Source organism: Plectropomus leopardus, chromosome 11 (assembly GCF_026936395.1).
Source record: "Plectropomus leopardus strain MGB_pleo_1.0 chromosome 11, ASM2693639v1, whole genome shotgun sequence".
NCBI lineage: Eukaryota > Metazoa > Chordata > Actinopteri > Perciformes > Serranidae > Plectropomus > Plectropomus leopardus.
In genome coordinates, this window is record NC_142186.1 from 20,833,888 (window position 1) to 20,859,872 (window position 25,985).

The window sequence follows — 25,985 nt, forward strand, 5'->3', positions numbered from 1 at the left end:
GTGAGTAAGCAAGCTCAATGTTTTGAGCACAGACAATGTTAGGATGGTTTTCTGCCACTGAGAAAAAGGCAACATTGGAGTTGTATGAGTGAGGTCGGTGCAGTATGACTTACAGCGTACAAAGGTCTTTTGATATGAACAGGCCAAAGTAATTTTTCCATCCAAACAGATTTCAGGACGCTCTGCTTGTTTGATAACATTAGTGCTATAATTTAGTGCTCCTCTTTACAAGTGTTAGATTGTGGGTGATGGGGTACAACAGGTGTTCTCAAAGTTATTGCTTTAGGGTCTGCATCTGATTTTGTTTCAAGGTCAAAGGTGTGGAAAGATCATAGAATAACAAAATAGCATTTAATTAACTCACTTTTGGCTTTTAAAGAGGACCTATTATGCACATTTTCAAGTTTATGCTTGTATTTGAGGTTTCTACTAGAACATGTTAACATGCTTTATTGTTCCAAAAACAATACATTTTTCTCATATTGTTTGTGCTGGAACACATTTATTCACCCTCGGTCAGAGCGTTTCTCTTTACGCCCAGTCTGCTCTGAGCATTTCTGGGTTTCCTATACCTCTGCACCGTCTCTGCACCATCACTGCCGCCGGGGAATGACAGGAAAAGCAGCACTTCCTACAAGAAGAAATCACTCATAAAAGCCTCTAAACACAAATAGACATGTTCCAGTGGGAATATTATATAAAATTGAGGATTTTTTTTTTTCAAAAAGCAACCAAGATTACATCTAACATCTTTCATTGTAATATTACACACAGTACACATAACATGGAAAATAGGTCCCCTTTAAGCACCATAAATCCAAGTTCAAGACAGTCAAAAGAGTCAAAATATATGTGAGCCTAGTGAGAGAAATGGCAATCCTTCCCTTCAAGTTGCTTGAACCTAGGCACAGTTTATCGCCATATACTAATGTCAATGTCCTTGTGATTGGGCCAGCACAAAACTAGGCAGACAGTTATTATCTCTGACTCAGACATATCCTCACAACTACATTTACACTAGTTGTAGAAAATGTTTGCTTGAGAAAACAAGACATGTTCTGATTAAGGAGCTGATGGCAAAATTCTCCAGTGCAACGTTAATGTGTGAATTTGGCAGCAACACCACACAAAACTTTACAGCAGTTGGCATAGCCACGACAATAATGTCAACAATAGGGGAATAAACAACCTTAAAACCACATTTATCTGAAGACAGGATCCTTTTGGCTCTATATTCAGCTTCACTTACAATTTATGTATCAATAGAAATAGGTTTGCACCCAACTCAGAATTATGTCAGCCGAATTAGATACACTGTTCGATACAAATATTCAACTGTTCATTTTTTAAAGTTTAAACAGGCTCCCCGAGATGTTCAGTTTGAATGTAGCATTCACATCAAACAAGCTAACAGCGCTAACGATGGATCGTACATGTGGAACAATATTTTTTGCCGACACTCAATATCAAGCAAAAGCGATGTATTGTAACATGAGGTATGGGCCAGGTTTGATAACTGATGACTTAAAGACACGCTACAGAACAAAGTATTTTAAGATACCTCATTTTTGAGACTATTATTGTCTTCAGTAACAGTGCATTGTCCATTTGTACAAGCTTGTCTAAGAGCTGTCATACTTCCGCAAGCAGTGTTTGTTCAGAGGGATTGTGATTAAAAGACATGTTCTTTAGGGTCGGGGTTCGTAAAAAAACAAGGTTATATCATTATTTATAGCCTAGCCAGATGTTTTGAGAAATAGACGACTGTACACTGCAAATCTAGACAAATATCTACCAAGATGACAACGGACAATGTTGACTCTTGAGGAAGAGAAAAAGCCATCTCTGTGAATCTTGAGTCTTCTCTGAAAATGCAATAACAGGGACAAATGGACTTGTGACTTGGAGGACACCTTATCCCTTTTGGAGGGCACATTTTATGACTCCTTTATAATTCGATTCCCAAGGTAAAGTACAGATCAGTAAAATATTACACAGGCTACGGGGTAGAGGCTGGTTTGTGCCTTTAAATTGTCATGTTTTGATTTGTGAATCCTTAGAGAAGCCCGGGGGGGACTTGCATTCATTTTCGCATTATTCTGTTGTGATGTATTTTGTCTTTTATCCACGCATGAAACGTCCAATATGCCTGCCTCCCTGGGAAGAATGATGGATAGCCGTTGTCAACCCAGGATGACGCATGGGGCCTGCGGTAAACTCTGTCACTAGCCTGTATCATCCTGGGCTCTCCAAGGTGGCTGCTGCAGATCCACATCACTCAACAATGTTGAGTTAAAATTGACAAGGCTGGCATTAAAACCCTCACAGCGAAGTTCACTGGATATGGGCTGTCTGTGCTCTAATAGTCAATGATTTACTCAAGGCCGTAACACATTAACGTTGGCTCCAACATGGACTCATAGATCTATATTTATATTAACTGATCCAGAGCAATATAACAATGACAAAACACTTTTGGTTTCATTTCAACAGGACAGATAAAGCCGTTAAACACAAATAAAAGTTATTACACGCATTACATGCAAGTACTAATGCTGGCATTGACTGAATGATTTTAAAGAAGTACTTCACTGCTGGAGAGATTATACTGTCATAAAACCGGGCTGTGTACGCAGTAGAAACATGCAAATACTTTTGAAATGGTACTACATGACCAGAGAAAAGAGAAAAAAAAGTGAAAAAAACTTCAACTACCAGGATGTACCAGTTAAGACCACCAATTAATCAGCCCAATTAATTTCCACATACTACTAACCAAACTGGTATGATACAAAGCTGGTTGAAAATTGGCATATTGCCAAGTGACGTTTGCTTTTGGTCACTGTAATATTACCCTTTAGTCTGCAAGTACAAACTTTAACCACCAGGCCTTCTATGTTATACTCTTAATTATTTTTTTGAAAACTGTTTACACCTCTGGGTTCATTGTTATTATGTTTCATTCTGTACATTTACTACATTCCTGTTTACATTCAATTTATTTATTTGCAATTACTGCACACATCTACCACAAATATTATGGTTTTTTTTCTAAATATACTTAAACTTGTAAAAGTTAACGTCTGCAATCCTCTTTTTTCTGTACTTTTATGACAAGGAGAGACCTTAGAGAACTGCCTGTCTGTAATTATTGTGCATACGACAATAAATAACTTAAAACTATTTGCAAAGACAGGTTCTCATGGAGACAGCTACTCTGAGCATGTCTCCTCCATCCTCTGTTTGTGGCTCCTCGCTGTTATCTGAACCACTTAAGTTGTTTGCTATTGCTCACCTGTCCACCTGCCGCCACTGCTGAGTTTTTCTGCTCCTTTTTGTCACCTCTTAGAGAGGATAACTTGCAGCTGTTGCCTCATTGTTATAGTCCCATTGTATCTGTTTATATGAACATCTCCATGCCTTTTAACAACTATGCCCTCTAAACTGTTTGAGCTGCAGTCTGTGCACCCTCTCATTCTCAACCTTTGATGGAAGGTGAAAAGGTTGTTGCATTGGCAAAAAATCAAACACAGGGCTTGAGCATGTCATCTGAGAATTCGAGCAGAACTGATGCAATAAAGCTATCGTGTGATTGAATGGACAGGATGTATTAGTTGGTCCTCTAGAGGCCCTTTTACTCTCTGTTGTCCTGCACAAACCCTGCACTTCTGACGATCTCGCCACTGAGCAGAGCGCTCCTCCATTTCCTGTGAGATGCCCTTTTCATCTCTGTATTGTTGCTAAAACAAAATGTTGCCACTTTATGCAAGCCAAGCCCAGCTTGGCAGGGGCCAGTCAAGTCACTGTTAACTTTTGGCAGCAGCATGCTCTAGTGACATGGACTTGTCTTTGCTCTGACCTCAGCACACCCTCTGTGAGACCAGTTTAACAACATTTTGCATGAGTGAAATGTGGCTCGAAAAACACTGATGGTTATCAAGATCTAGCAGTGAACAAATTGTTTGGTCTATTCGCTCTATGTGACACATATAAAGGGACCATTGTCATCTTTTTTTTTTCCTGCAGACAATGGATTCCTGGTTTAAATAAGGTCACTTTAGACCAGTGTTCCCAACCTGTATGCCAGGACCCGCTCAGAAAATCACAGGTTAAAATTGAGGGGTCTCCAGAAGATTGGTAGAAATGTAGAGCAGCAAAAAATTATCATGAATTCATTATCATGAAACACTTCAGAATTTTAGGCAATTAAGATCTTTAAAAATTGTTCAAATTAATCCATAAAATAAAATAAAACTGTAGCCATAACAGTGCGATTGCTTGGCTTGAATCAGACTCAATTTACATGAGCCGAGAGAGAGCAGAGAGTTTGTCTGTCTATCCTGCCGGTTGTTATTAAAATGAAAATCATGCAATACAGCAAAAAAACAAAAAACAAACCCAAAAAACAAATGGAATACTCAAAGTTGTCATATTGACTTTTAAGGTGTTTTCACAACGTCAACTCATGCATCGGGCAATGCACAAGAAAACATTCCACCTTAAAAGCTGCTGCTATCTGCCTGTAGCCTTTGAACAGAATTCAATTTTTAGAATGAATATGAAATATGTATCACTCTTTTCATGGTTTCTTAATAATAAGTGACATGAATAATAATGACAAAGCCAATCTGATGCCACCACAACCTGCACCGCAACTCCAGAGATGGTCCATCTCTTCACACACATCAGCATGTTCAAAATGGTAATTGAAACACAAATCATTGTTGAATGCTTTGACTTAGCACGGTCAAAACTGCCAATGGAAAAGCCCCACTGGTTGACATGTAATCTGTGATGGAGTATTCAAGTTATTTTGTTTGAGGGAGTCACAGCCAAAAATGGTTAGAAGTTACTGGTTTAGTTGTGTATTGACACATTATGTGGCTAAGTTTCCATCAGCACCGGCTTTTAGCTAAACTGTTAACCAGTGGTGTGTTTAATGTTTCTTGATATGCTATTCAATATTGTTTCATTGCAGAGCCAGTGTTGGATGTCTAAACATTCTCATTCACAACTCCTTGTGATCAGGTGAAAGGCGATGTGCTGTTGAAATACATTATTCAATAGATGGAATAATTCATATGAAAAACTCAGGTAAACATCAACAGTCTTGTGTTGCAGCAGGAAACTACGAGAGGCAGAATGTATTAGTGTGCTCACAACGTAGAGTCATAGCTTTTACATTCATTGTTTCATTCTTTCCTCATCCAACTATTAATGCTGCTCCATCCGTCAGTTTCCCCTTTTGACTCGCCGCCCTCACAAACACCTCCACCCCCTGTTAAAATTATAATGATCTGGTGTTAATTGATGGGTTTGGATAATGCCATGGCATAAGGCCAAGCATGCACCACACAAATCACATTCCCGATCAGAGCAAGGGTCTTAGCCTCAAGACACATTGTAGATGAGATTTAGATTTAAAAAAAAAAATCATTCCTCATTAGCTTATGAAAAGGGCACGTCTCACAACACCATTATGTTGCCATTAGTGAGCATGTTGTTCAGAAGAATCAATCTATTTTGCACTTGTTCAGAACTTATACATTTTCACCTCATTATAAATATGTCTTAACCTTGTTGTAGTTTATTAAAAAGTTTAGATGTATCTGCGATATGTATCTAATAAGCCATAAATGCTGCTGGCACTTTACATATTTAAATGTACATTAATGTGGAGTGAAAATAGTTGCATTTTATGCATTTAGTTTAGGGTAAGTCTGGTTTGCAGCCTCTGGTGTGCTTTTAATGGGGGCATATCAATATCTATGTTGTCAAGGATTATCATTTTGATTTGAATTCCCTGGCTTGTCTTTAAAGGAGTGATCTGTTTACCTGTTGGCATAGGGCAACTAGAGTGTTTACAGCCTATCTTTAGGACTATATTTTTATCTTGTTCTCATTCTGCCTGTCTGTAAACGAAACAGCTTGTCTGTTTGCCCGTCTCTCTGTTTGTCTACTTGTCTGTTTGTGACCCATCAGCCGCTCGGTGAAAACTTCTGTGAAACATACCTTTTCTCTGATGCTCAAAGGAGTGCTCATCTGTCAGGTTTTTCTTTAATTTTTAAAAATTTCACTTGAACGACAGTTGAGGGGAAGTGATGGTTGTTTTGGGGGCAGGTAACAGTGAGGGGAAAGACAGGACTCACGGCAGTCAGCAGAGGCTTTGTGATCATCACTGTCCCCTCCAACCGAACCCTGTGATTAGAAGGACCCAGTTTCAAAATTACAATAAAAATTTGCCTTCTCCCTTTTCATAAAAAGCTCCTTTTCTTTGGGTGCTATAGTTCTGATTTTCTCTGGGTGCTTAAGTTTTGATTTTTGGGGGATGCTATCGTTTTGATTTTCTTTGTGTGCTATAGGTATTATTTCTTTTAGCTGCCATTATTTGGCATTTTTGGGGATTGTGCTTTAGTTTTGATTTTCAGTAAGAGCTATAGTTTTAAAATTTCTTTAGGTGCTAGAGATTTGACTTTCTTACAGTTTTGACATTCGTTGGTTGCTAAAGGTTTAATTTATTAGTTCCTACACATTTGGTTTCCATTTTGTGCCATGATTTTAATTCTGTTTGATTGCTCAAGTTTTTATGTTCTTGTGGTTGCTATGGTTCAGATTTTTGGCGGGTAATAAAGGTTTTTTTTTTCTTTTGGGAACTTTGGTTCTGATTTTCTTTAGGTGCTTTAGTTTTAAGCAGACAACAATGGAAAGAAATATGTGTTCAACAGACATTTAAACTTCTCCAAAGTCAAACATGAATTGTATAAGAACTGAAAAGATTCAGCAAAACGTTTCTACTGCACCAGATTGTAAAACAGACACCAGAATTCAAATAGAAAATCTGGTTTCTCCTCTCCCGAGACCTGATCCAGGGCCAGAACCTGCCAGTCCAACCTGTGTTTACTGAATGAGATCAAAGGTTTCGCTCAGTCTTTGTGACTCAAACAGGCTGGCGAAGGTGAGAGATGCAAGATACATTTGATTTGCTGTGACAGCGCAAAGGATGATTCATTGATGATGTTCTTGAAGTGCAAGAGCCCAAAGAAGTACATCACATCTCCTCAGTTTGTGTCCAACAACATCAAAGCCTTCTCTCCTCTCACGGATGCCACCAATGTGAATTAATTTGGCGACAAGGGAAAAAGGAAACGATCTCTCACAATAAAATTCACTGAAGCATATAGTGAAAACAAGGTGCCATATTGGAGATATGTCAAACTGAGCAGCATAGCATAGATGTCATTGATTTTTTTTTCTTTTTTCGTTGCATTAAGCTTCAAAGGAATTTGGGGACTTGGGGGACTGAAAAGTCATGGTGAGAGGACATTTAGTTACTTTTGATCTTAAATAATGTATCTAATGAGACAAACTGACAGATGATATTTTCTAGTTTCGCCAGCGGCTTTTCTGACTGAGTTTTTCATTTGCTGGTTTGCCTGGTTCAAGATAGGCGCCATTTTAATTTGATAAAAACTAATGTTGCCTTTAAATGGAGTTGTGATGACAGTTAATGAGTCTAAATGAATACCCAACCAGGTATTAATGATTTTGAAATGAGGTAAACCAGGAAAAATGCTCTTCAGTTCATAATACCTGGGGCCGTTTTCACAATGCCTCCTAGATCAAAGAGCTGTCTTAGTGACAAAGTTCAAAGAAAATCATCAGAAATATGATGTTATCTAAGAATTTCTTCTAGCAGTTAAAACTAGGCCCTTGTAAAATAAAAGTTTTTCACAATATCTTAGCCCTTGAAAGACCTCCTAAGGTGACAGGATGCTAGGAGTACGGAGGAGGAGTTTTAAAAGACTTGAATTGCCGATGCTATAGGGCTCTAACACCAGAAATAAGGGGATCACAACACTAAGATATAAGTAGCTGAGGCCATGGTTCTCTGCCAGAAAACGGTGTTTTGCCCTCTCTGGATTGGGAGTGAGTTACTGTCTCAAGAAAATCAGTACATGTATCTCGGGGTTCCCGGGTGAGGGTAAAATGAAGCATTAGATGGTCAGGCGGTTTGGCGTGGTGTCAGCAGTGATGCAGTCGTTGCCTCGGACTGTGATGTGGAAGCCGAGTTAGAAGGTTAAGCTCTCTGGCTAAGGCTAGCAGTTGATCTAGGTTCCAACCCTCACCTATGGTCATGAGCTTTGTGTGGTGACCAAAATAATTAGATCACACATACAGCACATACATATGAGTCTTCTCCATAGGGTGGCTGGGCTCAGGCTTAGAGATAAGGCGAGGAGCTCAGACATCCAGTGGGAGCTCAGAGTAGAGCCGCTGCTCCTTTGCATTGAAAGGGGCCAGCTGAGGTGGTTCAGGCATCTGAGCAGTACACCTCCTGGGCACCTGCCGTTAAAGGTTCTCCAGGCATGTCCAACTGGTGGGAGACTCCAGGGTAGACCCCGAACACGGCGGATGTATTATATATCTCACCTGGCCTGGTAATGCCTCAGGATCCCCCAGGGAGGAACTTATGTTGCTGGGGAAAGAGAGAGTCTGGAATACTTTGCTCAGCCTGCTGCCCCTGCAACCCAGCCCCAGAGAAACGAATGAAAATAAATGGATGAATAGACTCCTAAACCAGGACTCCTTCATGAAATTTTTTAGGCTAAATTAGGAGCTCTCTGAGAGTATTCTCAGAATGTTTGTGCATATGACCCCTGATGTTTTTCCACTGCTAATCTACTCTCTTGTTATTCGTCATGGTTTTATACTGCAGACAACACTGTAAAGCAGCAATCATGAGTTTTCAAAAGAAAAGAAAATAGACTCTGGCAGTTCCCATTTTTGTTGTCTTCTCATAAGTTTAGCTACTTGAAACACAAGCACATCACAGACTCAACTTTCCACGTAAAAAACAGTTCAATGTGTTCCATGTAAAGCCAGCGTGATCTCTAAGGTTTACAAGTGAGGCAGGGCCCGGATTATTGTGCAGCCAGGTGGTATATTGTAATGACACCTGTTACAGGAGAGTAGTCAAACAACAATTTTATTTAAATAAACCATCAGAGCAAATCACTGCCAGGATGTTGTTGCCCATAATAAGGTGTCACTGACCATAACTTATTGAAAACAGACAACTGCTGATGATAGACAGATTGTGTACACAAAGATCAATACATGTAATATTAGCAACGACTGAAATCAATAAGGATTTAAAGGAGATTAGAAGAAGTAGATTGCCTTTGCTTTGGTGGAATACATCAATCTGTGCTTCAAGTGTTATTCTTGCAAATGCAATTTGAGTAAACGCTGCTTTTATGGCTCATATTTAACCATTTAAAATCTGTCAGTCTGTTTGAGATTAAATTGATTGCTTCTTTTGTGTTCATAATGGTTTGAATCTGAGTATGTTTTAAAGATCTCACCGCAGTTAAGGAATACTAGCCACACTGTTTCATCAGTCCTGTAAAAGCAGGACTCTTATTATGACTTAAAGAAAATTGCTTAAAACCACTTTTCTTTAGCATGTAGGTTGAATACTGAACTAAAGTCTGCAAAATCAATTTCTATTGTTTTACATGTAACTTCTCATTTATGCAAGAGGGGAAAAATGCTTACACTGAACTGCTCAACACTCACAGAAATATAAGCTGTTAATACATAATGTGAGGTTCGTTTAGGAATACTTTCAAGGCTCTATTTTATCTCAGGCTTTGAAAAACTATAAATCTAAGCCAACAAATAGAAGCCATCTTTAATACAGAAACACTGTTTTATAAATACACTCAGTAAATTTGGTTTGAGTTTTTATACACATTCAGCCTCAGAAACAGGTTATGGTATCTATATTATAAATTCTTCATAAAAGGTTATTGACAAAGGAAAGGACATATTACACAATGTTTTTTTTAATATGCTGGTACAGTGCATCACTAAGAGAGTACAGTAAAACAAGGAGAACCAAATTTACATTTGCTTCTTCAATTCCTGATTTTATGCACAGATTCAAAAGCCATGCATAAATTAAACTGCTGCCACAACAAAATATAATTTTTCTAATTGTATTAAAACAGGGACGGGTTAAGTGCTTTTGGAAAAAAATGATTTAAGTATTGCTTTTTTAAAGATACAAAAAACAGCCCTTGACTTGGGGCAAGCAAGGTGTTTTAAACAGGCTGAGAGTGGTTTTTTATACACCCACTGAGTTCAGACTCCAGTTCTCCAAAATTTAATATTAGGGAACTTGTTTTGTTGGATTTTGATCTGGTCTTTCAGTAAGCAATTAGTGAGGAGGTCTTATAACCCCAGTGCTATACAGGCACAAACTACTTTCACAGAGTTAGTTTGGTTACCAATTGGAGAATTACACTGTGAATTCTAGTACCCAAACTACCATATAAAGATTTAGTATGCCCAAAATACATAGTATGTCATATGCAGTTGGCCAAAAATGCAGGATATTCTACTGCATCCGGTCTCATTTTGCAGGAGGTGAGGCAGCTTGCTTTTCTGGCTTTTCTGATCCAAAATCCTCTGTGCAGTGTCAGAGACTTTACATCAACTTAGCCGCAAACAGATGACAGCTTGACAGCTCACTGACAGCTTGCAAAAGCTGCAATGCTGGATAACAGCGCAATCAAGTGACTGACCAGGTGAACAGTGACAATGGGAATAATAATTATGTAAGTGAACAAAATAATCATAAATATAACCAACAACAGAAAGGACATAACCATGAAAATAACACCAAAAGAGAACTACATATGTAATTTTACAGTTGTGAGTATAAAACTGCATTTTAGGATCCTTAATTTATGTAGTTATAACTGAAAAGTTAAAATTACATTGCAGAGTAAAAACAGCAGAGCTCTCCAGGTTGACCTCCATCTCTGGTGAGCTCAGTGAATAACGTTTTGTTTTATCTCCATGGTAACGAAATTATGTGCAAGATGGTCAAAGTTCAGGCCGCAATGTTATGACAAAGAGGTATGTCCTGATTGTGTGCACGCTGAACGCAACAGTGCAGACTTCGTAAGGACACCTGCAGTACCTACTAAAACTAAAAAGAAAAAGCATGCAAATAAAAAAGCTGCTAAAGGTTTCTGTACTAAACCAATTACACATTTAACTTAGCCACTTACATTCAAGGGAATAAACATCACCTCTGCATCCCAAAAAATAAACAAGTGAGCTGGTAGGTGTCTAATTTGAGAATGTCACTCTGCCAAGGTGCTGCACACAGTGAACCTGGTTGCAGCAAGTAATACTTATTACTCTACCATGATTTACTTGACATATTTATGCAATAAAACATAACCAGCAGTGTATTTTAAAGTGCTAAACTTCTTAAAAGTTTTTTATCAGTGTAAAAAGCATGATGTTACTTACAGTATTATATGGGTGTAATGTTTGGGTGTCACACACACCAAATAGTATGGTGTAAAGTCATCACAGAGTCCAAACATCATGAGTCACTTCATCAATACAACATCTACTCTGTAAACAATGGTGTTGACACCTGACACAGGTGTAGCTAATAACATTAATAATAGCTGCATGCCCTTTACAGTAGGTGTTTCAGTGCCAGAACTCTGAGTGTATGCTGGCCTCTTTAATCTAACTAAATCTAACTAAAAACTCATGAGAACACATCATTAGAATAATCTTTGAGGCATTCTTGAAAAGCTCAAACCTGACCCGTTTGTTCATACAACACCTTGGAAATTCCACCTGCTCACCTCAAACACTGGATGATTTTTAATGTGATGGAGAAATATCCCACCTGACCATTACTGTCTTCCTCTATCATCTTGTCTTTTTTGTAATGTTGCATTGTACAAACCATGTTCAAAAGCTGTTTTGTTATTACCTCACAGCTGTTAGCTTTTATCTGCTGCTTTAACAAGAGATTGTGTATCAACAGTACAGCAGCCTAACAATAAAAATTGAACTTGACATATTATGACAGAGTTGTGTTTTGCTAAGGCACTAAAGGAGCAATTCATGTTAACTGATTTTACATTGAGAAGTTGGTCTATATGTGTTAGTATTCTGATTCTGAATATAATAAGTCATTGTTTTTCATCTAAGATTTCAACTATATTAAGTTATATTTAATTATGTGATTCTTTCATATAATGACTCTTATACGTTGACTAAAACTGTGAAATACACTATCTGCCCACATCACCTTTCCAACATAGCCCAAAACTGGGAGATATCAAGACTGACACAAAGCTACTGCAGATAATATTCATCAATAATTGCGAATTACAGCTTCAACCCGGTTGAACAAGCCTAGTTGTAAGCAGCTTAGGACAGCACATTAAAATGATACATTTTCAACGTTAACCTTTTGTCAATATGGACATTCTATATTGTTAGCTTGGTTATATTCACCACAGTTAAATCGCTCAGTTAAATTACCAGAAACCATGAGCTCCAAAACATGAATCATTCAGATTTACTTGCATGGTTAATAAGAGAGATAAAGAAAAAGTACTGACTTCCTACCTCTATGGGGTCCTCATTCACTCCTCCTTTAGTGTGTAAAGGGTCACCTATCAAAAGACTGAAAAGGAGTTGGGAGAAAAGGAGGAAAAATGTACCCAAGTTGTGAAAACTGTCATTTGGAATCCATTTCTAATTGTGTATGCAAACTTCTATCATCAATTCTTAAAACACTACCATTATATAGAGTGACAGTCTGTAAACATTTCATATCCTGTCACAGCTTTCACAAATGTTAGTTTAAAAAAAAAACCTCAGCAAATCTCTTAGCATCTTTATCAGTGACCTATTGCCCAAAATAAGCCCATTTCAAGGTTGTAATTTCAGTTGTGTACCATCATTTATCTCATTTATGAATAAATAGACTTCAAACACTTGTCATGTGTCTGTGACATCCTGTCACAACTTTCATAGCTGTTACCTTTTGGAAAATAGCCCTTAAAAAATCCTTCAGCATTATTATTGGTGACCTGTTGCCTTAAATATGTACATTTCAAGATTGTGATTTCAACAGCCAGCTCATCCATGAATATTTATCAACTCATTGTTAGTCCAAGTGAATGTATCAAATTTGAAGAAATGACTTCCAGGTGTTCTTGAGATATCGCTTTCAGAAGAATGAGATGAATGCAAGGTCACCATGACCTTTACCTTTTACCACGAAAATCTAATCAGTACATCATTAAGTCTATTCAAATGTTTGTGTGAGATTTAAAGAAATTTTCTCAAGGTGTTCTTGTGATACTGCATTTACTTAAATGAGAAAGATGAGGTCACAGTGACCATAACCTTTGACCTATGACCACCAAAATCTAATCAGTACATCCTTGATTGTACGCAAATGTTTGTGCCAAATTTGAAGAAATTTCCTCACAGTGTACTTGAGATATTGCATTCACAAGAATGAGATAGATGAGGTCACAGTAACAATGACCTCCAAAATCTAATCAGTACATCCTTGAATCCAAGTGGATGGACCATGCCAACGCCGTCAGGTGAGTATGGGAGAGACCTTTACAGCTTCACCATCAGGTGGGGAGAGACCATGCGCTTCACAAATGAGGGACGATGAGGGAAAGACGGGATCCAGAGAGAGACACTGTGCGCCACAGAGCTTCAGTGTTAGGTGAGAGAGAGCCAGCTGAGCCTCCGACAGCTTGTCAGCTTTGTGACACTTCAAAGTTTGTGAAGTAAAAAAAAAAAAACTCTGACCGTTGGGGGGAGGGCAGGGTCACACTTTTGCATTCAGGTGCTGCTCACACCAACAGAGAAATGGCATGAATCAGTCAATAAACTAATTAATAACCGTTGGATAAAATGATCATTCCTGCCACTGTGTGTGTGACAGGTGCACCAGAGAACATCAGAATGCCTCAACTGAATACCAAATACCTACCCAAATAACAAATACTCAAATAGCCAAATATTTGAGTCCAGCCCTACAAAGCATTATGTTGGGTTTCTGTAATAAAGCTTATTTTTGTGTCAGTTTTTTATTATTACACTGACATATAACTATGTGCATATCTTAATTGCTCAAAATATAAGGTGACTAAAATGGCAACAAGGCATGTCTCCTAGCTCGTTTTGGATCATTACTCTAATAAAATAATTGCTATCGCGGGAAAATAAATAACATGCCTATTCAAATGAATTCATTCAGCTGTTACCAAAACTATGAGATAATGTCTATGAGCACGTTGATTCACCTTCCATGTACACAGCGGTCTAACCCAGATACACACCTCAGTCACCTTGTGTGTGTGTGGGCATGTTCTTTCACTTTCTGTCTCTTGCAGTTGAAAGTCTCGATCATTTCCAGTAAACTCTGAAACCAGATATAACCTGATAGACGAGCAGAGAGAAAGAGAGAGGGAGAGAGAGAGAGAGACTCAAGGTGGAGGAGGGAGGAGGAGGAGGGAGGAAAAGGGAAGTCTGGAGAGAGAATGCAAGTGGGCGGCACATACAGTAAGCAGAAAAACAGGAACAAAATGATAACATATGCCAAAGTACACCTGCACACCTGAGTAAAGCCACTCCTTTCCCAGGACGCATGAGAGATGGTTAAGGAGCGGAGGCTGGAAAAATGCACTAAAATCCAAAAGAACTTTAATATTTTACAGCCCTTTTGACACCGACTGGGTTTATTTTGAGATATTTGGTAGATAAGGGAGTCTTGTTTTGTTTTTGTTTTTGTGGTGTGTATTATATGTTACTTTTGTTTATAACTCACAACTTAGCTGCGGCAGCTTTAGAGTAGGACTTTTTTTGTGACCCTAATACCTAATGAAGATGTGGTCGATGAAGGTCATCATCCTCCTGCTGTTCTGTTATGGTGAGTACAGAGGAGCTTATGTGGTTTCATGTTTTGATTTACACATGTTGATTACAGGCAGTCAAACATTTAATGGGAGATTTTTTTCGACAAAGCATTCCTAATAGGAGACATAAATAATAACAGCGATGCAATAAAGCTAAGTAATGTATTTGACGGAGAGTGATTACCTCTCATTTGAAATATAGAAGCGCCCCAGAACACAATGACTTTGGTCATTTTGAATGATAGGGATCAATGGGAAATGCTATTTCATTTTCGAGTCTGCCTGATGTAATATTGACTCTATCATTGTACAGGTTATAAAAATGCTAATTTTAAATGAACCACCGGGTGCAATTTCCTTGTCTTTCAAGTCCTCTGTCAACAACATGGGCCGCAAAATTAAAACTGTAAACTGTAACATGCCCTGATCTGGTAACCCACTACCTCTGTATATATGACTTTTCATCATGAAAATATGGTCCATGTATGAATAACTCAAGCTTTAAAATACAGCATGGTGTTCCGCATCCCTTTCCTGCATATCAGCATAAGAGAAGGCAATTATTTCCTTGTATCAAAGAACAAAGCACAGTTTTTAGTTTCAGCCGCCAGCAGAAGCAAAGTCCATCTTACACAATCTGGATCAAGCGTATGTGCACTGTATCAATCAGGCCTTAACAGCTATACAGTTAAAATTGAGTAACTGTGTCTCTCTCTTGGAATTTCATATATGGAGGGAGCAGCTGGCTGAGGTGCTGGGACTTGAACAGTTTTTTATAGGATGTACTGTGATTGAAAATTTGGGCTTCATAGATAAAAGCGAAATGCACCCCGAGGACTAAGGGTCTACAGCTTGTGCTACAGTAGAGAACAGTGTCTTTACTTAGTTGCAATTTAGCACAAAGCAAAATAAAAAAACTACCAAATAATAAAAGATTAATTAAAATTTATATTTTTTAGAATTTATGAATTGAGGAGATAATATCAAAACAAAGGATAAACTAGAACAAGGATATCATATTAGCATCTGCCACGAAATGATTTACAGGCTTTGCTGGTCTGCCTTTTTTTTCCTGCAGCTTGCCTTTCAACTGGTGGAGGGAAAGTGTATTTTGTCTCCAGGAACTTTTTCAACATACTCCACTGGGACCCAGTGCAGCCGGACCTCCCTGGGGAAAAGGTTCTCTATAGCGTCTCGTACTGGAGGTACAAACAAAAATGACGGATAAGTTGTTATTATTATTATTATTATTTTTATCATTATTATTATCATTATTATTACGACACGTCCACTGCCCTCGTGCACCTTTGTGCCTCCATGTATAGATCCTTAAGTAGAGGTGCGGTCAAAGCAGGATAAATGTGTTTGCAGGGTAAACACTTGGTGAACTCATAGTGTTAGTGCCCATGTTAAGGCACTGTAAAATAAGCATGTTGTAGGCTGGTAACAAATTAGGAGTGTAACCATGGTTGCCAGATGCTCTGTGCTTATTTAACATCTTCCTGGGAAATATACTGTATACAGACACAATGGATCCCATTACAAAGTTTTTGTCATCATTGTGACATCTTATGCTGACAAAGACTATGACTTTTGTTAAAGGATAACTCTTCCATGATTGATCTTTGTTGTTATTCAACAAACTTTGAAAAACACATAAATGAGTAACATTATTTGACATGTTTGACTAGTTTTTTTTTTTTTTTGAGGCGACTGCACATACGCCAACTACTTTCCTGCCGATACTCACAGGCACACCAAATCTACAACAAACAGTCTTCAGCAAATACACTGTTGACTCGTATAAAGAGTATAAAGTTTGGTTTTTAAAAAGCAGTGCTATATTGTTTTCAAGAAACAATTCTGACTTTTTTTTCAAGAAGTGAAATAAAAAAGTGACTCATAACCTGTTTTTTTTTTAGAGCTTCTTTTCTTTTTCTTGGTTGTCTTTTTTCCAAGTTCAAATGAAAATTAGACAGTACAACAGTAGTTTGTGTCTTATGCTAGCAGGAAAGAAAGAAAAAAAAAACAAATAACAACAACAAAACAAACAAACAAAAAGGAAAAGCTAAAATCAGTATTTAAATTAAGATTCTAAAAATAAATAGGAGGGTTAGTCTTACAAATTGTTAACTTGCTGTCTTATTGTAACAAGTAGACAGATGTGCGTTTGTCTAACTACAAGCCTCATTAAAACATTTTAATTTTGGTAACCATTCCATCTGTTGTCTTCAGGACAGGTTTCTATAAACATATTGAGTTATACCCATTTAATGAACCTATATTCATGTAAATTATTTAGTTAAGCTTTTCTCAACAACGCATAGATTTAATAATCAGTAGGAACCAAGAGATTTGGGGTTGAGAACCACAGACATTTTTGGCCCCCTCTCATCCGTCTGTTCGACTCAACAGCCACCAACAAGCGACACAAAAGAATCTATAGGGCCCATTATATGTCATCAGCGTGGACTGCACTCTGCTCTCCACATTGAGAGAAGATGCTCATATCGCCGTTTCATGGTTTCCATGTCGATTTTTTTCCTTTCTTCACTTCGCCCAGTCTCTACAAATGATTGTAACAAAGTGGAAATGTCTCATCTAATTACTCGTGAAGCACACTCCCAGACAAATGTCAAGTGCCACCCCAATCCTATTGACATTTCTACCATCTACTGCCACCTGGAATTGCTGGAGTGACTTTAAGCATCAAATCAGCTGCAGGGCTAGCTCAGCTATGCTCACTAAATTTCAGTTCCTTGTTAAAGCAAATTGCTGATTGACCTCCCTCTAAAAGGAATTGTGTGTCCAAATAATGAACGGCTGATTTGGCGTGATGATCTCTGTGTGGCTGTTCTCTGTATGTACTGCACGGTACTGCCTCAGATTGTAAGAGAGTTATTGTAAGTTAGTTTTGGAAGTCCATACTGCATCAAACAGTTTATTGAACTCTACAAAGCACATATTGGCACATAAGGTGTTTGACTTCATTGTACTACTCTTTTCAGTGATACTATGGAGACACCATCATACCAGAAAAAAAAGGAGTGTCAGAACATCACTGCTCTGTCCTGTAACCTGACTGCAGAAACCCCATCGCTTTACGACGTTTACTACCGAGCTCAGCTGTATGCTAACAGTCGAGTGTATAACCACACCATCACGTTTAAACCTCTAGCTCACAGTAAGAAGCTTTACACTTTACCATCATGTATTGCTTTGTTTCCTCCAAGCCAAGTGTATTCTATTCCAACATTTATTAATTCCTCTTTTTTGTCTCCTTCTAGCTACTTTTGGTCCACCCATCTTGTCGACCTACACAACAGCGTCATCCTTGCATGTTAACGTCAGCCTGCCCTTGGGACCAAATGGAGTTTCTGTTGGCGACATCATCACCAGCAGCAAAAAGGGGCCCAACAAAGCTGAAACTGTTTATATCTTAAAAATCACCCACCCAACATGGGCTGCACTGGTGAGTCTCCATTTAAACAATAGAAACATACAGTCATACAATTATACAAGCCATCACTAACATATATATATAATACAACGAGCAAACTTAAAGATATAAAAAAAAATCTTGTATCATCACCAGCAGAGATCAGCACACAGGATTGGTACCAATTACTTCCAAATTATTTAATCTTTTAAAGTTAAAACCCGGAGCTATATCAGTTTTTTTGTGCTAACTTCAGGCACCTTTCACAAGCGTTTGAACCTTTTGAAACCTGAGCAAACTGGTTTGATTTCTTCCGAAAACATGGAACAAAGAACTTGCCAAGAAATGTCCTGCATTTCGCAAGAAATCAGTAAAGGGTGACGAGAAAATTAACCTGAAAAAAGAAACAGAGAGAGCTTGCTTCTTTTCTTGAAATTTTATTGTGAATTTAGTTTTTTTGCTAGTTTTTGGATCATTTCTTGAAAAGTTTCTCATTGCTTTCCTCATATGTTATTTAAAGGAATCAGGCCAGTTTGCTTAAGTTTCAAAGAGTTAATACAGGAAATAAACACCGATTAACAACTACACATATTAATGTATTCAAATGTTTTTAATTGTATGTTGACAGCAGTAAAACGCCTAGGTTTTCATTGAAGTTTGTTGAAAAACGCTGATTAATTATTTGTTTTTAATTCTCAAGACAAACTAAATTATCCATAAGACTGAAGTTAAGACTTTTTTATAGTAAAAAAGAAAAAAAATCTCTATGTCTCTACCTCTATGTGTCCAGGCCAATGAAACCAAAACTGGCCAGTTCGTCATCAACCTGAAGAAAGCCCAGACAGAGTACTGCGGCTACGTGTTTTACAAACCTAATTCTGAATTGGGTCGCCCAGTGAGTGAAAGAGCCTCTTTCTGTGTCACACTGCCAGGTGAGCACAATGCTGAATAAAACCTCTTCTCACGCACAGTATGTTGAACACTACATCTGTATTACTGAGCAACAATTGTGCTGCCAGCATAAGATGTGCCCAGTACTTCATTTAATTGAGTGTGTATGTATTATATATTTGGTCCACGATAAACTCCTCCTGTATTTAAAAATTACTTGCCTGTTTTGAATGGATAAAGTAAATAAATAACTTTATTTATATTTCTAAAACCAGTAAATCTTCTCCCTTCAGTCATCATATTTACAAAAACTTTATTTCACTTGCGGCAACAGTGTGACACTCAACATCTTAGTGGGAAGCTTTCAAGGATCCACCCGCTGTGGAGAAAATGAAGATACTTGAAAATGTTGCGTTTTCTTTTCTGTTTTACTTCAAGTGCTTTGTGCTCATCTCCTCAAGTGATTGCAGCCACTTAGAAACGATGTTGTGTTTGGAAATAAATCAAGACAGTTTCTGTCAAATCAGTTGCCTTTTTAGACGCCTGCATCTGCACCAAGCCTCACTGTCACAGTGTCACAGGTAAACTTCCCTGATTAAAATTAGGCAGATGCATGGTGTTGCAATGGAATTGGAATTATTGGATTTGGCCACAATACTGACATTAATCATAATGTAGATCCATGCCTCTTTAAATACTTTTTTTTAACTCTTGAATGATAGTAAAAAGAATACTCTCATAAGGGTTTGGGCGATGATCTCTCCCTCCTCTGCTATTGTCATACTCATTGGACAGGAGATTCAATTCTAGTCTGTTTACGAAAGGTGATGTTCCACTCACCTTAGCACGCCTTATTGTTTATTCTTTACTCCTTAAAATTACAATGAATGGAAATGACTAATGATGACAGATGACACATTACACAGGTGCAAAAACAATTTCAAGTTGTTACAGTGCATTTAAAGGTGTCCTTTGCCTTGAGGAGGGAATTCCACTTCTATAGGTTTCAGTTAGATTTCTGTTGAGATAAGTTCCTTCTGAGAAGTACTCACATGTCCTTGTACAGCCGCAGCCCTGCGTCACACAGGCATGCTACAGTTCTTCTCCCTGAAAACATGCCAAAGCTTGTGTGTCACTGAGAATTTTTAGAACTCCCCGTTTTAAAGCGCTTGAGGGTATCTGATTTTCATGTCTTATTTTCACGTATTAGTATATGACACGAACTGTCCTCTGCCTTAGGTGATCCTCTGAAGCTTTTGCCATGGCTTCTCGGAGTCGCTGCTCTAGTGACGGCCATAATCATAACGTCAGCTGTGTTTATGTGCAACTATGTGAAGGGTGGAAAGGACAAGAGCATGCCTCAGCTATTGGTAAGACTATTCTTCCCGTCCTTTGGTGTGTCCACAAGGAAATGCTTCCCTTACCGGCAAATCAAGTGCTCTGGCACCTTTATTACTGTATACATGGTCAGGATGGCAATGTGACACATCAGCCTTAAAGTAATTAAATACTTAGAAACACTGCGCATGTTGTTTTAGCAACAGGAAAGAGTGTATTAGTGACTCATGGAATTTTCAATGATGACAAATGTGGTGTGGCTGAAGTTTAGTCTTGTGACACGGGCACATTTTTAACTCATATTCGAATGTTTAAATTGATCCTATAAAAACCAGCATATTAATTTTGGATTTTTTATCATGTGGTAGCCTTTATGTCAAACTGGTCCACAGGGGGGCCGGTGTGGCTGCAGGTTTTGTTTCCAACCAAGTAGCAGCACACCAGACTTGTCTCATTTAATCAACTGATCTCCGTCTTCAGACAGTTGATTGGTCAAACTGTGTGCTCTTGGTTGGTTGGCACAAAAACCTGCAGCCACACCGGCCCCCCTGTGGACCAGTTTGACATGCCTGATTTACAGGGTTCCCTAACATTTTTACAAAGGGATTTTCTGCAACTTAACTTTACATATGCAGTTTAAAATGGCTTAGCCAGAAATTATTAAACACAAACTTCCCAGGCATTTGCACATAACTGCTAGCTCTTGCTAACTTTACTGCTTCCCTAGACCCCCACCCACCCACCCACCTACCAATTACCTGCATATGCCCACTGCCAGTAGACCAGGCCAGCACATACAGTCACTTCACAAAACATCAAGGCTGCCCCTTTTTGGGGCAATGGAAAACCAAAGATCCTAAAAATGTCAGTGCAATGTGATGTTTGTTTGGATTATCATTTTGTTTGTAAGTTTATATGCATTTATTTCTTTTTAAACAACTTCTGTACATGTGTAATAATTGTTTTGTGACCTTGCCTGAACCTGAGCGTGTGCGAAACTGTAATAAATTAAGTTTGATAGCTGTAAAGTTCACGCAGTCTTCTCTGCTCAAGTGGATTACTGACCAAAGGACAGTGTCCAAATATTTTTTAATGTGAATATCTACATGTATAGATGTCCTGATTATGATACCTGGTGATTAAATCTTATAGGAATGTTTAATTAAATCACCAGGTATGGTTAGGCTAAGTGTTGTTTATAAATAACCAGCGTGCTAAAAGCCAACTGTGTGATCTACAGGCTATGATTTATTTTGAGATGACATCTGAAGCTGCTACTATATGACTGTAACTCACTGCAGCAGCCTCTCACTAAAGCTAATGTTGGCTATCCATCAATAGTAACTGTCTGCACCACCATTCAGCAATTTACCACACTGACAGTGAATATTCATGTAACTTATGTGGCTAAAACCTCGGTGTGAAAGCTTTAGTTAACCTTCTGCATATTACCTGTTGACATTTTCTTTCCTGATGAGACAGCACATTTCTTTCCCCCAAAAAGGGACACGGCCTCTGCAAGGACACTATGCCGGTCTAGTCTTTGTGCATCACGTGATACTTGTGACATTTCAATAGTGCAATATAGCACGAGATTTTAAATTAGTAATACTAGGAAAGTGTTTTGTCTCCAATTCTGTTTGGGGAATTTTATGAGAATATATTAAACAATAGATAAAACAATGTGTCTTTAAAACATTTCTAAAAAATTTTGTTAATTTCGAACCATTTCCAGGCCTGGAAAATGGTCTAATTTCATAACTTTCCCAGGATTTTCATGTGGAATCCTGCTATAGTTCCCACATTTGAATTCCCTGTAAATATTATTTTAATCAAATGAAAAATGGTTGCTCATCTTTGGGAACTTACTGGGTCTCTTGTCCTTATCTTTAAAACAGGTAACCACTTTCAACACCACATCCAGAGTACTGAATCCAGATCGGAATATCATCATTTCCAAACCAGAGATCTGCGTTCAAAGTGAACATACAGTTTACGCAACAATCCGGACGAAGCCAAATATGCCCTCAGTTGGGACTGGAGGTTATTCCCCGCAGGACATCCTGTGCACATCCCAACAAGGCAGCACTGGCTCCTCTGTGGGGACAGGTGCACATACTCCGACCCCAAATCATGGAGACATGAGTGCCCAGTCCTCTGAAATCTACAGTGTAGTGGCTGTCCATGTCCCTTCTGAACATAATGAAGACTTCCAGCAGGCTCCTAATGACAGAGAAACCAGTAACCTGCCATTTCCCTCCAGTGGAAACAGCTGTGATATAGGTCGAATGAGTCCAAAGCTGACCTCACAAGGAGAACCACCGTTACCTGATCTGGACCCTTGTGAAAACAACCTATCCAGGCCACTGCTGTTGCAAGCAGTGCGGGACATCAACGGACAACTCACGTTGCCTTCACTTGCTCTTCAGTTAAAGAGCAGCACAGGTGACACAGTATCACCCTTCAACTCGGAAAGAAAACCACTTTTATCTGACCTCATAGACTCCAGGGATGGGCCATTGTTGTCATCCTTGCAGAGCTTTGAAGGCTCAGAGTTGTCAGATTCGGGGTGTGATGATAGCACTGTGAACACACCAACCCAACCATACTGCAACACTAATTATTGCCCATTTCAACCAGTTGCTCCTTACTTTCAGCGGGGATGTCAGGTCACACCTTCTAGCGACTCAGGTTACAAACAAAACTGGATTCCTGCAACGCTTCTTGAAAGTACATCAAAAGACTGTTGTGAACACAGAAGGACAAACCATCCGTGGACCTGGACGGCTCCCAAAACACAGGACGAAGGTGAGGAAGATGAAGACAGAGGAGGAGAGGAGAGATCAAGGCAATTTCTTCTGGGAGGTTGGGGGTTACAAATTCAAGAATGAATCTAAAGACTTAAATCTAGCTTTTTTTCCTCATTTGCATTAAGGACGCTTCATCACAGTTCCTGTTTTAACCAAACATGGAGGAGATCCATGGGAGCACTGACAGGTGCTTTAGTGACAATAAAGACCTCAGTGGCTTTGCTGTTAGCTGTGTGGCTGATGATACAGAGACAGCTGTTTAAATTCTCCTTAAGTGTACTCAAAACCTATCCTCAGTCATATTTAACAACCACATCTGGAACTTTAAATACATTTCATGTCACAGATGTATGCTTTGCTGTGAATCTGTTTTATTTATTACTTAACATTTGTAAAATGTCAAAAATCAGTAAGGATTGTTCTAAATTGAGTTTACGTTTAAAGACCTTGTTGTAAATACACTGTAAAGTGCTTGTTTACTTTGTCAAATATTCTTTTACAAACAGATTTTGCATTTTGAAAGATGCTAAACTGTCAAAAACCGAACCCAAAGCTAACTTCTTTCAAAACGGATATAATCCATTGTGGACTCCACTTGTGATGTTATAGTCAACTGAAGGGAATATAGAAACTCAGATGTAAATTTGAAGTGTCTGATAAATATTATTATTTTATTATTATTATTTCAGTGTATCTCAACATTTACATTATTATGATTATCTACCACTGTGTTCAGACCACAAAATCTGTTTGTTTTTGCATAATGATAAAAAACATGATCACACCAGTCATGTTTGTACTGTTAGAAGTTTGAAAGAGTTTGGTTTTTTTTATTCAGCTCAGACTGACCAGTCAAATCAGTTTTTGAAAGTGTTTTCTTTTTCAAAGGAGCTGTAGTCACACACAGCATGCGTATTTGTGTATTATCACTATGATCACACATTATTGCAATTTCTCTAAAATACACAAAGCCAATCTGGTCACTTCTGATTTACAATGTGGACAGTCAGCCTTAAAGATTAGATATGAAAAAGAAACTGATTGCTTTGTGGCAGAACAAAGCATTAGCGACGGGCCGACGCCTGTCACATTTTTAGCCGTTTAAAATAAGCATACAATGACTGAATTTCTAATAAAAATTAATATATTCTTATTTTTACAGTCACCAAAATATTTCAGTATTATCAGTAGTTGCATCTGTACATAGGAAGAAAAATGTTTTCTGTTTGTCTGACTCACAAAGTTCATAAACTCATTTTATTCCCCTTATTGTTTGCTGTTCTTTCAGGGGAAGAAAATAGTGTGTGTAAAAATATATTAGTAGGTGGGGTCATGGTGCAACCTAAGCCGCACTGATAACAACAAAGGTTTTTAATAGCGTGAGCTCAGTCTTTTATAGATAGCTGTAAAGTAATAATGTCAGGTGTGTTGAAACACTGCAAACTAAGTCACATATGGACACAGAGTAGAGCACAATATAGATTGTCTTGGACATCTGTATGCAGACAAGTGTCTTCCCGATTGAATGGAAATGAATGAATGTAATATGAGGTTGCGACTTTGTTTTATTCTGTATTTACAGACTGTGAATTTTACTTAAAATGTATGTTTAAAAGTTCATATTGGTATTCATTGAATTGGTTGGGGAATAATAATATTCTAAGTCACAAACGTCTGTCCTTGAGGTGAGGTGGATAAAATATGCCAGATTAATAAACTTATGTAACATATTAAATACTTAAAAAGCTCTGCATTTAAAAAGGCATAGATCCTTGCTGCATATCGTACATGTTTATTGTCTTGGACGGACCATAGAGGTGAGGTGGATTGAGCAAAGAATCCAAAGTTCAACTCAACAGCCTGTTGCCAAGTAGTGTGTGTTTTCAATCAAGGAAGAAGAACAAAAATAACTTTTTCTGGGTTTCGACCCACATATTACACTGTATAAATCTGTTGAAGTGAACCAATAACTTACATGCTTGAAGTAACAGTGCATTATTGGTACCCATATAGTATTCAACTAGTCAACTACTCACTCTGTAATATTCTCTTTATTTGGAAAACTGGATCGGTAGATTTAAAAAACAGTTTTCTTTTAGATTATTTTCTACAGTGTATGTCCATAGAATTTCAAGGAAAGGTTATCCAATTTTAAATCTAGTTTTAAATTATCTCAGAAATAAAGAGCACCATTTGTTACATGGAAGGGGATATACCTCCAAATTAAAATTAAGGTCTCTTTCTTCTTCTTGTTCTTTTTAATTGTCCAACACGGAGAGGGGAAACAGTGCATCTATCTGCCTCCACTGGACATTTTCCAAGGGACAATATAAGCCATGGGTGGATCTCTGGTTTAATACCCATTGTGAGCCTGGTTATGCAACTGCTACCTGATACCCTACTGGAATATTTCACACTAAAAGCTTGACCTATATACCCACATGTAATAGTAAATTATCTTAACTTTCAGGTAACTAATCTGCAGTGGAAGTTATACGTAAACTGACAATCAATATTATCATTTCACCTTTAAAATAGGTCTAAAACAGAGTTTGCACTAAAATGTCTTGTTGTCCATCCAGGTTGTAAAAATTGTCAATCCATTACTATTATTACCACTCATCTTAATTTTAGCTGAGGCTGGCTGATACATCAGTATAATCAGTAGCCTTTTGCATGCTTGCTCATCATCCTCCACCATCAATTCCTCCTTTTTCTACTTTTTGCCCTCTGGAG

General features: G+C 38.1%; 1 protein-coding gene across 1 annotated transcript; it reads left to right on the forward strand.

The window, feature by feature from the left end:
* Window positions 1-14,470: 14,470 nt before the first annotated feature.
* Window positions 14,471-24,984, forward strand: ifnlr1 (interferon lambda receptor 1). Its single transcript, XM_042490283.2, has 7 exons — window positions 14,471-14,785; window positions 15,850-15,976; window positions 17,780-17,955; window positions 18,059-18,243; window positions 19,001-19,142; window positions 20,341-20,471; window positions 22,338-24,984. The coding sequence occupies exons 1-7, from the start codon at window positions 14,737-14,739 to the stop codon at window positions 23,328-23,330; spliced, it is 1,803 nt and encodes a 600-aa protein (XP_042346217.2). The 5' UTR covers window positions 14,471-14,736; the 3' UTR covers window positions 23,331-24,984.
* The last annotated feature ends 1,001 nt before the right edge of the window (window positions 24,985-25,985 follow it).

Coding starts and splice junctions, on each gene's coding strand:
- ifnlr1 (XM_042490283.2), top strand. CDS start 14,737: ATGAAGATGTGGTCGATGAAGGTCATCATCCTCCTGCTGTTCTGTTAT. Junction 14,786..15,849: donor CCTCCTGCTGTTCTGTTATG/GTGAGTACAGAG, acceptor TTTTTCCTGCAG/CTTGCCTTTCAACTGGTGGA. Junction 19,143..20,340: donor TTTCTGTGTCACACTGCCAG/GTGAGCACAATG, acceptor CCTCTGCCTTAG/GTGATCCTCTGAAGCTTTTG.